At 68.5% G+C, this 11,848-nt stretch overlaps 2 protein-coding genes across 3 annotated transcripts; one reads left to right on the top strand and one right to left on the bottom strand.

The window, feature by feature from the left end:
• Positions 1 to 518: 518 nt before the first annotated feature.
• FSCN2 (fascin actin-bundling protein 2, retinal) lies at positions 519 to 3,431 on the bottom strand (the record flags this gene model as incomplete). Its single annotated transcript, XM_084298635.1, has 5 exons — positions 519 to 724; positions 827 to 994; positions 1,076 to 1,197; positions 1,316 to 1,472; positions 2,609 to 3,431. 5 exons carry the CDS (start codon positions 3,429 to 3,431, stop codon positions 519 to 521), a joined length of 1,476 nt encoding a protein of 491 aa, XP_084154761.1.
• Positions 3,432 to 6,717: 3,286 nt separating this feature from the next.
• Positions 6,718 to 9,734, top strand: ACTG1 (actin gamma 1). Of its 2 annotated transcripts, XM_084298722.1 has the most exons (6): positions 6,718 to 6,780; positions 7,135 to 7,265; positions 7,367 to 7,606; positions 7,913 to 8,351; positions 8,496 to 8,677; positions 8,797 to 9,734. In XM_084298722.1, the coding sequence occupies exons 2-6, from the start codon at positions 7,143 to 7,145 to the stop codon at positions 8,938 to 8,940; spliced, it is 1,128 nt and encodes a 375-aa protein (XP_084154848.1). In that variant the 5' UTR covers positions 6,718 to 6,780; positions 7,135 to 7,142; the 3' UTR covers positions 8,941 to 9,734. The 2 variants fall into 2 exon arrangements, with proteins under 2 accessions (XP_084154848.1, XP_084154849.1); XM_084298723.1 differs by lacking the exons at positions 6,718 to 6,780; positions 7,135 to 7,265 and adding an exon at positions 7,717 to 7,754 and having other exon boundaries at positions 7,510 to 7,606.
• Positions 9,735 to 11,848: the final 2,114 nt, after the last annotated feature.

Genomic DNA, 11,848 nt, shown 5'->3' with positions numbered 1-11,848 from the left:
CGGCACCTGGGGGCACTTAGGGGGCAGCTCTGCAGAGCCCTGCAGCCCCTCGGCACCCCAAATCCCAGTCCCGTTGGTGTGGGTCTGCTCGGCTCCATCCCCAGCTGCCCGTGTGGTGTCCCTGTACCCCTCTGCCACCACCTGCAGCAACCCCGGGTCCCTGCACACTGCAACCAGCGCAGGATCAGCCCTGTATGGGGGCACTGGGGCTCCCCTGGGGCAGCAGTCCCCTGGTTATAGGGTCACTGGGACGGGGCAGAGGCAGGATCCCGACCCGCTGCGCCCTTGCTGTGGGAGGCAAAGGAGGAGACCTGGCCCTGGTGCAATCCAGACACATTTTAATGCCTCAAGTACAGGGGGTTTGGGGACACAGCTGCCACAGACGATGCCACCGCCGGCTCTGCCACCACCCTCAGCCTGCCCGGCTCTTCCCGGCCACCCCATCCCCGGGAGCAGGGTGGTTTTGGGGCCCCCACGGTGCCGGTGCCCCGGCCACCCCGTCCCCAGCAGCCAGTGGCTCAGTACTCCCAGAGCGTGGCCCGCAGCACCGACTCGCTGTCGGCCCGCAGGGTGCCGGCCGGGTCCCCCCGCAGGTAGCGCCCGTTCTTCCCTTTGATGGCCACGCGCCCGCGCTCCCGAAACTCGAAGAAGAAATCCTCGGAGAGGTCCCCGTCGCTGCAAACCGCCCCGCTGCTCGCCACGTACCAGAACTTGCCCCCCTGGCCTGCGGAGAGCCCCCGGGGACCGTCACCGGGATCCATCCGAGCCATCAGCAGCCCCCTGCCCGCCCTGTGTCCCCCCACCCCCCCCAGGACCCGCCACCCACCTCGGATCTGGTAGGCGCCGTCGCTGAAGCCCACGTGGAAGACGTCGTAGACGGAGCGGTTGGAGTCGAGCAGGTTGGAGCCGCGGTGGTAGCAGACGAAGCCGTGCTCGCCCCGCAGCACCAGCATGGGCCGGTTGATCAGCTTCAGGGTGAACTCCTCGTCCTCCCCTGCGCGGGGCTGGCGTCAGCGGGGTGGGGGCCCCCGGCTCCCACCGTGCCCTCCCCCCCAAAAAAAAAAATATCACTCACCCACGGCGTCGCTGACGGCCGCCAGCTGCCCGTTCCTCTTGGTGCAGACGTAGCGCCCGTTGCTGGCGCGCAGGGCCACGCGCCGCCCGCGCCACTCGATGTCGAACATGGTGTTGGCACCGCTGGCAGCGGGGCGAGAGCATCAGCAGGGGTGGCCCCGACCCCCTTCCCCCCCCCCCCATAACCCCTTCACCACCTCCCCACCACCACCACCACCACCACCACCCGGCCCCCGCTCACACTTCGGTGGCCACGGCCTGGATGCCCCCGTGGGCCACCAGGGTCCAGTAGCTGCCGGCGTTGGTGTGCAGGCTGCACTTGTTGGTGTCGCGGTCGATCTGCAGCTGGAAGGTCTCGTGGTTCAGCTCCTCGTCCTGGTTCGCCGAGACGTTGACGCCTGCGGGTGGGGGCAGCTCTCGGTGCGGGGCCGGGACCCCCCCCAACTCCCCAAACGGTGGCCACGTGCGTGGATGATCCCCGGCTGCCTTCCCCCCGCCCCTCCCAGGGTAAATCTCTCTGCAAACAATCGTGCTAATTGGGCTGGTTAATCAGCTTGGGGCTGTGTCCATCTGGTTGGCGCCGCGGCGCACGGCCCCTATTTATGGCCCCCCACCGCCGTCACCCGGCCCTAAGCCGCTTGGCACGGGGCAGGCGCTCCCGGTGCCGCGGGGACAGGGGGCAGCCAGGGCCACAGCGCGGCCACCCCTGGGGACCCCCGGGGGTCCCGGTCCCATCCCACGTCCCCGGTGTCCCAGGTCTGTGTGGGGATGTGTAGGGCCGGGGGGCACGCACGGGGCTGTGGGTGCAAATCCCTCAGAGAATGGTTTGGGGTGGGAGGGAGCTGAAAGTTGTTCCTATCCCACTGGGTTGGGCTGCCCCAAATCCTCTCAGCCTGGCCCTGGGCGCCTCCAGGGATGGGCACCCGCAGCAGCTCGGGGCCGTGCCTCACCGTGGGGTGTGGGTGCGCCCCCAGAGCGCTGCGCAGAGCCCCCCCTGCACATGGTGCGTGCCGTGCTGCAGAGCTGTGCACACACAAACATGGATTTGCACACACGCACACGCGTGCAAAGAGCCCTGAGCGTGCACACACGGGCTGCGGGGCTGGGTACGTGCACACAGGTTTGGGCTGCGCAGAGCCGTGCACCCCTAAGCACGTGGGCACTTGGCGTTGCACACGCATGAGCTGCGTGAAACACGCCTGCAGCACACCGCACAGAGCCCTGCACACGCGTGTGCACACCGGGCCCTGCACAACCCCACTGCTGAGCCCCCCCCAATGGGCACGGTGTCCCCCCCAAGCAGGGCCCTGCGCCCCCTGACAGCCACGGGTCCATCGTGTCCCCGGGGTGGGAGCAGCCGGACCCTCACCAGCTGCTGCGGGGCGTCCCCAGGCAGGGACAGTGCCATGGGGATGTTTTTGTAGGGTCTCCTCCTTCAGCAGGGATGTCCCTACAGGGCTTGGGGGTGCTTTTGGCCGAGCCGATCCCAGGGAGGGGAGGGACCCCACCGTGCCGAGGCCGGGGCAGCGCTTACCCTGCCGGATGGAGACGAATCTGCCGTTGGCCGCCGTGAAAACCACCTGGGGGTGGCTCTCCTCCAGGTCGAAGAGTTCGTCTTTGCCCGGCTTGGAGCTGCGGCCGGACTTGAGGGTGCCGGTGGGCCCCGTGGGCGCCAGGTACTTGCCGTTGCAGTCCTTGAAGGCCAGCTTGCCCGCCTTGAACTCCAGGGTGTAGCCGGTGCGGGCGCCGGGCTCGGGCACCAGCGTGCCGTCGCAGCGCAGGTAGCGCTCGTCGGCGGTGCGCAGGCTGTACTTCTTGTCCTGGAAGCAGAGGGTGATGAGGGCGTCCACCCCCCAGGGCAGGTTGCTGTCGGTGGCGATCTCGTCCTCGTGGGCGCTCAGGTGGGCGTAGCGGCGGCGGCTGACGCTCAGCAGGTTGGCCTGGGGGTGCATGGCCAGGTGCACGGTCCAGAGCTCGCCCTCGGTGACGCTGGGGGCGAAGCAGGACAGCCGGTCCTCCCGGCCCCCGAAAAAACGCCGGTGAGGCTCCGACTGCAGCGCCCAGCGCCCGTCCGACTGCGTGATGATGCTGAAGCGCTCATCGCGGCCCGGCTGCTCGGCCTCGCAGCGCACCTTGCCGTCCTTGTCGGCCCCCAGGTACCGGCCCAGGTGGCTCTTGAGGAAGACGACGGAGCTGTCAGCTTCGTCCTGCTCCAGCGTCCATATCTGCTTGCGCTTCAGGCTGGGGGCCGAGGCGTTCACCTTGTAGCCGAAGCTCTCGGCCGTCAGGTAGCGGCTCTCGCAGTTGATCAGCCCGAACTGGATCTTCAGGACCTGGTGGATCCCATTCGTTGGCATCTTCTGGTGGGGGGGCGGCCCCGGGGGGCTGCCGGGGGCTCCCCGGGCGTCGCGGCGGGGACGTCTGCGCTGCCGGCTGCCGCCGCCGCACTGGCCCCGCAGCTCGGCACGGCACGGCACGGCACGGCGGGGAGGGGGGGGGCCGGGGGTGGGCTGGGGGCCGCGGGGCGTCGAATTAGGCGCAGGTAGGATTACAAAACCCGGCCAGATCGCCGAGGCCGGGGGAACCCAGAGCGGGGCCTTCGCTTCCAGCCCCGAGGGGAGCGGCAGCGGGCGCCCCAGCAGCCCCCGGCCGGTTCCTTGGGGTGCGCGGCCCCTCCAGCACCACGGCCCCGCTGTCCCGCTGCGGTGCCGAGGGTGGAAAAGTTGGGTGGGAACCCGATCCGGGAGCGGGCCGGCGGATCCGTTCCCCGCGGGCTAAGGTTACCGGGCTCTCTGATTCAGCAGCGGGTCACCTCCAGCCGCGCCGCCTCCCAGCCAGCCCCTAAGCGCCTTACAATTAGCCAAGGCATTTTGATTAGGTTAAACCTTTTATCCTGCTTTGGGGCCCTCGGCCTCCATCTGTCCTGTGGCCCCAAATCCCTCCCGGCTGTAGGGGTCACGCAGCCCCTTGGTTGTGATGGGACGGGGCTGGGGGGCGCACGGGGACCCCCTGCAGCACACGGTGCACGGGGCCCTACGGTGCTGGGGGGGGGTCCGCTTGGGCTCCCCATGGGGGGACAAGAGGGGACAGGGCATGGGGACCCCCCTGCTGCCACCCAAGGGACCCGGGGACGGGCTCAGCACCCTTCGGGCCGGGACACCGGGTCCCCAGCACCCAGCATCGGCTGCGCACCGGCACCGCGCCGCCGCGGCCTCCATCCACCCCCCCCCCCCCCCCCAGCTCCGGTGTCAGCGCGGCGGCGAGTTATTGTTCCCGAAAATAGGTCCCGGGGATTGTTTGCCTCATGATTTTTTCATGGCGGGGTGTGGGGGGGGGATATAAAGGGGGGGGGGGGGCCAGGCTGGCGGCCCCCAGCCGCTGCCTTGGGTTACCCGAGCTGCCCGGCGCGCTGTAACTGACCCCCACCGAAACGGAGCCGGGTTGGCTTTCGGGCTGGGGGGGGGGGGGGTGGGGGGAAATGGGGCAGGGTCCTGTGGGGTTGGGGGCTCCGGGGGGGGGCACCCCAGGGTGCTGCTGGCTCCCCGTGGGTGCTCGGCGCAGGATCCCGGAGCTGTGTTTGCACACAGGGGGGCCCCCTCCCCAAAATATCGCTCCCATGGGGTGTGGGGGGTCCTGCCCCACGGGCACCCCGGGGGTGGGGGCTGCGGATGGGGGTGGGGGGGGGGGAAAAAGGGGAAAGGGGAGGGGGGGGGCGACATCTTGCGCAACACCCCGCCGTCACCGTGACAACGGGGGGGGGGGCTGGCGCTGTCACCACGGCGACAGAGCCTGGCGCAAAGGCCGGGGGGGGGGGGGGGGGCACAGCATCACCACCGCGGGGACCTTCGCCCGGGGCTGGGGGGGGGAAAAAAGGGAGGAGGAAAAAGAGGAGGAGGAGGAGGAGGAAGGCGCACGGCGCGCACAACGCCTTCCTCCTCCTCCTCCTCCTCCTCCTCCTCCTCCCTTTGCCCCCCCCCCTCCCCGGGCGAAGGTCCCCGCGGGGGCGGTTTCGGTGCGGGGCGCGGCCCCCCCCCCCACACCCTTAACCTTCCCCCCCCCCCCCCCGCCCCGTTCACGCCCCGGGTGCCCGGCAGCAGCTCCTTCTTTGGGCACGAAGGCAGCGCCCTTGGGTGCCCCGTGGGTGCCCCGTGGGTGCCGCCAGCCCCACGGGGCAGGGCGCGGCCCCCCCCCCGGCACCCACGGGCCCTCTGCGCACCCAGCGCCCCCCCCCCCCCCCAGCCCCGACACCCCCACGACAAGGACACGAGACCCCCGCAGCCCCCCCCGGGGACACCGTCCCGCTGTCCCTGCTGCCGGCCCTGGGGACGTGACCCCCCCCCCCCAAAAAAAAATCCCAAATCCCAGCCCTCTGGGGGTCCCCAGGGTGCCAGCCCCGCTCTGCGCCCCAGCACCCATCTGTAGGGCTTGGCACGGGCTGGGGGGGCTCAGCACCACCCATGGGGCCCGGGGGGGCTCAGCACCATCCATGGGGCTCCCCCCAGCCCCCCATGGTGCCCCCAACCCCCAGCACCCCCAGCACAGCGCGGGGGGCTCGGGCACCCATGGGTGGCACCGTCCTCAGGTGGCGGTGATGGGGGGGGGGCAGGACCAGGCCTTGGGGTGTGACAGTGCCAGACATGGGGGGGGGGAGGGGGGCACGGCCAGGCCTGGGTAGAGTCAGGGAGTGAATGGGGCTGGCTGTGGGGTGAATGGGGTGGGGGTGTGCCTATAGGGTGGGGGTGTCCCTACAGGGTGGGGGTGTCCCCATAGAGTGTCAGTGTCCCCATAGTGTCCCCACAGGGTGTGGGTGCCCCTGTAGGGTGTCACTCTAGGGTGTGGGTGGCCCCATGGAGTCTCAGTGCCCCCCACAGGGTGTCCCCATAGGGTGTCCCCATAGGGTGTCCCTCCAGGCTGTCCCTATAGGGTGCGGGTGTCCCTATAGGGTGTCCACACAGACTGTCAGGCTGTCCCCACAGGGGGTGCCCATAGGGTGTGGGTGTTCCCACAGACGGTGGGTGTCCCTATAGGCTGTGTGGGTGTCCCTATAGGGCGCGAGTGCCCCCCCAGGCTGCCCCTATAACCGGGTGCCCCTATAACCGGGTGTCCCCATGGGGGGGGTGTGTGTCCCTATACACTGTGTGTGCCCCCATAGGGTGTCCCCACGGGGTGTGGGTGTCCCTATACGCTCTGGCTGCCCCATAAGCCGCCCCCACGCCCTATGGGTGCCCCCATAGGGGGTGTCCCGCAGGGGTCGCCCCCCCCCAGGCCGCCCCCCGGCCGGTGCCCGTTGCCCCCAGCCCTGCAGGAGCAGCCCCGGGGCCTGGCACCGCCGTGGCCCCCCCCAGGTCCCGGTCCCGGTCCCGGTCCCGGTCGCCCCCCCCCCTGCCCGGAGCCGCCGGGGTCGCCGCGGCCGGGCCGGGGTCGCCGCCCCCCCCCCCCCCCAGTTATGCCCCCATGCAGGTTCCGGGGTTCCGCGGGGCGGGGGCAGCCCCGCCAGGCTCCCCACGTGGCCGGGCTGGCGCCAGCCAATGGGAGCGCGTGTTTCGGAAAGATCTCCATATATGGCGATGTTCTCGGCCGGGGGGGCGGGGCCTCCGCCCCCTGGGTATAAAAGCGCGGGGCTGGCAGCCGGGCGGTCTCACTCGGCCGGCGGCAGCGGACCAGGCGGCACCGCGCTCCCCAGCTCCGCCAGCAGCAACCCCGCAGGTACGGCCCCGACCCCCTCCCGGGGCCTGCCGGGCCTCGCCGCCCCCCTCCTCGGGGCTCCTCCGCTGCGGGACCCTGCGGGGAGCGAGGGGGAGAAACCGGGCGGGAGAACGGGGAGGGAGGGGGGGGGGGGCAGCGGGAACCCAACCCCCCCCCGCGGGGGGAATGGTCTCGCCCAGCGGAGCCCGCCGTTGGGTTGGGGGGGGCGGAGGGGCGCGGCGCTGATTGGCTGCGGAAGGGGGTGACGTCACGGAGCGGGAGATTCGAACGCGGAGGGCGGGGGTGGGGGGGGGGTTCTCGGTGTGTGCTTGGGGGGGGGGGGTCCCGGTGTTAACGGCGCCGCCCCGCCCGCAGCCCCCGCCATGGAGGAGGAAATCGCCGCGCTCGTCATCGACAACGGCTCCGGCATGTGCAAGGCCGGCTTCGCCGGGGACGACGCCCCCCGCGCCGTGTTCCCGTCCATCGTCGGCCGCCCCCGGCACCAGGTAGGCGAGGGGGGGTCATAGGGGGGGTCGTGGGAAGGGGGTCCTGGGGGTCGTGGGGGGGTCATCGGGGTGCTGAGCGCGTTTTGTGTCCCCCCCCGCAGGGCGTGATGGTGGGCATGGGGCAGAAGGACAGCTACGTGGGCGACGAGGCGCAGAGCAAGCGCGGCATCCTGACCCTGAAGTACCCCATCGAGCACGGCATCGTCACCAACTGGGACGACATGGAGAAGATCTGGCACCACACCTTCTACAACGAGCTGCGCGTGGCCCCCGAGGAGCACCCGGTGCTGCTCACCGAGGCGCCCCTCAACCCCAAGGCCAACCGCGAGAAGATGACGCAGGTAACCCCCCTCCCCCCACCCCCAGCCATCTCTCACCTCCGCCGGCCCTCTTTTTGTTATTCTGGCATCTTAAACCTGAGTTTATTTTTTTTTTCTCCCACCATTTTCAGGGTTCTGTACTCCTGGCATTTCTTCCCTGACGTCTCAGGTTTCTTTCGTTTGTGTTTTCTGCCTGCTTTCTTTGCTTTTTCCTTCACACACCAGTTTTTTTTTTGCATGTCAGCATGTGTGTTCTAACACGGGTGTGACCGGCCTGGCTCCTCAACCTGGCATTAATCCGAAATCTCTTCTCTCCCTGCCTCCCAGATCATGTTTGAGACCTTCAACACCCCGGCCATGTATGTGGCCATCCAGGCCGTGCTGTCCCTATACGCCTCTGGCCGTACCACCGGTATTGTTATGGACTCCGGGGACGGTGTCACCCACACCGTGCCCATCTACGAGGGCTACGCTCTGCCCCACGCCATCCTGCGCCTGGACTTGGCTGGCCGCGACCTGACAGACTACCTCATGAAGATCCTGACAGAGAGAGGCTACAGCTTCACCACCACGGCCGAGAGGGAAATCGTCCGTGACATCAAGGAGAAGCTGTGCTACGTCGCCCTGGACTTCGAGCAGGAGATGGCCACCGCTGCCTCTTCCTCCTCCCTGGAGAAGAGCTACGAGCTGCCTGATGGGCAGGTGATCACCATCGGCAACGAGCGGTTCAGGTGTCCAGAAGCCCTCTTCCAGCCATCCTTCCTGGGTAGGTAGGGGTTGGAGCAGCCCTGCAGATGCTGTGCCACTGTGGTGGGGACTTGCCGTGCTGTGGGGGGAGTTGTGGGGCTGGTGTGGCTGTGATAGATGCTGCGTGGGTGCTGACCTGCCCCCGACTCCTCCTCCTCCCTAGGCATGGAGTCCTGCGGCATCCACGAGACCACCTTCAACTCCATCATGAAGTGTGACGTGGACATCAGGAAGGACCTGTACGCCAACACGGTGCTGTCCGGCGGCACCACCATGTACCCCGGCATCGCCGACAGGATGCAGAAGGAGATCACAGCCCTGGCGCCCAGCACGATGAAGATCAAGGTAAGGAACTCAGCAAGGTGGTGCCCCTGTCCCCTCCCCACGGCAGGGGGAGCTCGGGGCTGGGGGTGGGAGGAGCAGGAGGGGAAGGCCGGGCGGCTCTGACAGCTCTCCCCCTGCAGATCATCGCCCCGCCGGAGCGCAAGTACTCGGTCTGGATCGGCGGCTCCATCCTGGCCTCGCTATCGACCTTCCAGCAGATGTGGATCAGCAAGCAGGAATACGACGAGTCCGGCCCATCCATTGTCCACCGTAAATGCTTCTAAACGGACTGCTAGCAGGTGCGCCGCATCTGCTGCATGAGTTGTCTCACTAGTATATGTTTGCCCAGGCAAATCTATACACCTCATGCTAGCCTCATAAAACTGGAATAAGCCTTCTTTTCAAAAGAAAACTTGCCCTTGGAAAGTCTGTACCTGATGTTAGACCAGTGTCGGCACTGGCTGGCCGAGCTGCCACCCGATTTGATCCTTGTAGCCAAGTTCTCTGTTCCCTCGGTGTCCACCTTAGCGCAATAATACCCTGTACAGATCTGCTCCAGCCTGGGGGCGGGCGCCTCGGGGGGAGCCTCGCGCAGCTCCTGCCATACTGACAGCGGCACCGCAGGCGGACAGATGTGTACAGGGTATTGGGAGCCAGGCTTCCAGTCCACCCAGTGCGGAGTATTCCAGATTTCGTGTAGAGGCTGGTAGGAGTCCATCCAAGAACCCACTTCTGTTGCTGCCGTTCTAGCAAGGTCGGGAAACATATCTGCATCCGAGCCTTACGAACCAGTCCGCATCCTCCTCCCCTCCCCGTCTCCCAGTAACCATCACGGGGCTGAAGTTACTCAACTTTGAGTTGCTGAAACTTTGCATTTACACCTGTAAATTTATGCATTGTTTAATTTATGTAAGATTTTTTTTTTTGTACGTTGCCTTAATGTTTCTCTCTCTCTCACATGACAGTAGGAAACCAAAATTTGTAAGTCATCCGAAAGTTGAGAAAAATTGTAACGCCCGACAACACGTCATTGTGTAAGGAAAATAAAAAGAAAAAAAAAGCGCTGCAGTAAAACTCCCCCCCGTGCCTCGGAGTGCTGTGATGGGGGGGCTCCAAGGGGGGGTGGATTTAAAATAATAATAATAATAAAAATGGGGTGGGAGGTGGGGTGAACGGGTCCTGGGGGGGGTTAAAATAGGGTGGGGGTCGAGGTGGGGGGTGGCTGCCTCGGTTGGGGGGGGGGTCAACTGCTGCCAAGCTCATTCATGAGCCCCCCCCAATGGTGAGGGTTTGCTGGTGGGGGCTGCTGGCTGTCCGTCTGTCCGGCCCCGCTGCTCCCCCCACCCCTCAAGCTGCCCGTTTGTCCGCCCCCCCCGGTGTCCATCTGTCCATCCACCCGTCCCCTCTGGCCCAATCTGCCCGTCCATCTGTCCGGCCTTCCCCGCAGCCGTCTGTCCGTCCAGCTGCCCCCCACATCCGTCCGTCCATCTGTCCCTACGTCTGTCCGTCCTCCCCCCCCCCCTCAGCAGCCACCTGTCCGCCCCCCCCTCCCCACATCCGTCTGTCCGTCCTGCCTCCCCTTCACCCAGCTGTCCGTCTGTCTGTCCGGCTGTCCCTGCAGCCCCCCCCCATTCCCCTTCCCCCCCCCCCCCCCGGCCTTTTGTCCTCCCTGCCCCTCCCCACCCCCGCCGCCAGCCCCCTCCCCAGCTGTCTGTCCGTCCGTCTGTCCGCCCCCCCCAACCCCCCCCCCAGGCCGGCCGCGAGGGGGCAGCGCCGCTCCGCAGCACCGCGCCTTGGCACAGCCCCAGCTCAGCGCTCCCCCCCCCCCCCCCCACGACCCCCCCCCGGACCCCCTCCCAACCCCGGGTCACCCCCTGGGGCCGCCCCCCCACCCCAAGGACCCCTCCCCTCACCCCCTTTGTGCCCCCCTTGTGCCCCCCCCGCTCCACCCGTTGCCCCCCGCCCCCCCCATGAGCCCCCCCAGCGTGCAACCCCCCCCTCATTCATTGCCCCCCCCATTTATCCACCCCCTCTGTGCCCCCCCTGCACCATTTGGTGCCCCCCCGCCCCCAACCCCCCCCCATTCATTGCCCCCCCCTTCATTGCCCCCCCCCCCATTTACCCACCCTCTCTGTGCTCCCCCGTGCCCCCCCCGCACCACCTGGTGCCCCCCCATTGCCCCCCCCGCAATCCCCCTGCCCCCCCCCCCCGCTCCCCATTCATTGCCCCCCCCCCCATTCACGGCCCATTCATTTCCTGCCGGCAGCGCAGGGGTTAACCGCGCCCGGGTGGCGAGAACAAAAGGGCTCCCCGCCAGCCAATGGGCGCCGGGCTCTGCCCTCTGCTCCCCTCTGATTGGCTGCGGCGCGGCCAATGGCGGGCGGCCGCTGCCTGTCCGTCTGCCCCCACGTGGGGCGGGGAGCGCTGCGGGCCCGGCTCCCTGCGGCCCCCGCCGCCCCTCCCCCACCGCCCCTCCCCCACCGCCCCCCGCTGGGAGGGGGGGAGGGGCGGGGCTGGGGGGGGCCTGGCCGGGTCCCACCGCGCCCCTCCCCCCATCCTGCCCCCCCCAGGGCTCCTGCGTCCCCCAGCCCCCCCTGGGTGCCCCCATCCTGCCCCCAGCCCCACCCTTGGGTGCCCCCAGACCCCCTTTGGGTGCCCCCATCTCCCCCTGGGTGCCCCCATCCCCCCACCGGGTGCCCCCATCCACCCCCATCCCCCCCTTTTGGGTGCCCCCAGCCCCCCCCTGGGTGCCCCCAACCCCCCCTCTGAGTGCCCCCATCTCCCTCCCCCCTTTGGGTGCCCCCCATCTCTCCCTTGGGTGCCCCCATCTCCCCCTGGGTGCCCCCATGTCCCCCTAGGTACCCCCATTTCTCTCCCCCCGGGTGCCTCATCCACCCCCCAACCCCCCTTTTGTGTACCCCCATCCCCCTCTGGGTGCCCCCATCCCCCCCCCACCTTTGGGTGCCCCCCATATCTCCCCTGGGTGCCCCCATTTCCCCCACCCCCTCCATTGGGTACCCCTATCTCCCCCTGGGTGCCCCCATCCACCCCCCAAACCCCCCTTTTGTGCACCCCCATCCCCCTCTGGGTGCCCCCATTCCCCCCCCACCTTAGGGTGCCCCCATTATCCCCCCATCCCTTCCCTTTGGGTGCCCCCAGCCCCCCCTTTGGCTGCCCCATGCCCCCCCATTG

This window comes from Netta rufina (genome assembly GCF_964035555.1).
Source record: "Netta rufina genome assembly, chromosome: 19".
Classification (NCBI taxonomy): domain Eukaryota; kingdom Metazoa; phylum Chordata; class Aves; order Anseriformes; family Anatidae; genus Netta; species Netta rufina.
This window is presented reverse-complemented; position numbering and strand designations above follow the sequence as displayed.

Coding starts and splice junctions, on each gene's coding strand:
- ACTG1 (XM_084298722.1), top strand. CDS start 7,143: ATGGAGGAGGAAATCGCCGCGCTCGTCATCGACAACGGCTCCGGCATG. Junction 8,352..8,495: donor CTTCCAGCCATCCTTCCTGG/GTAGGTAGGGGT, acceptor CCTCCTCCCTAG/GCATGGAGTCCTGCGGCATC. Junction 8,678..8,796: donor CCAGCACGATGAAGATCAAG/GTAAGGAACTCA, acceptor CTCCCCCTGCAG/ATCATCGCCCCGCCGGAGCG.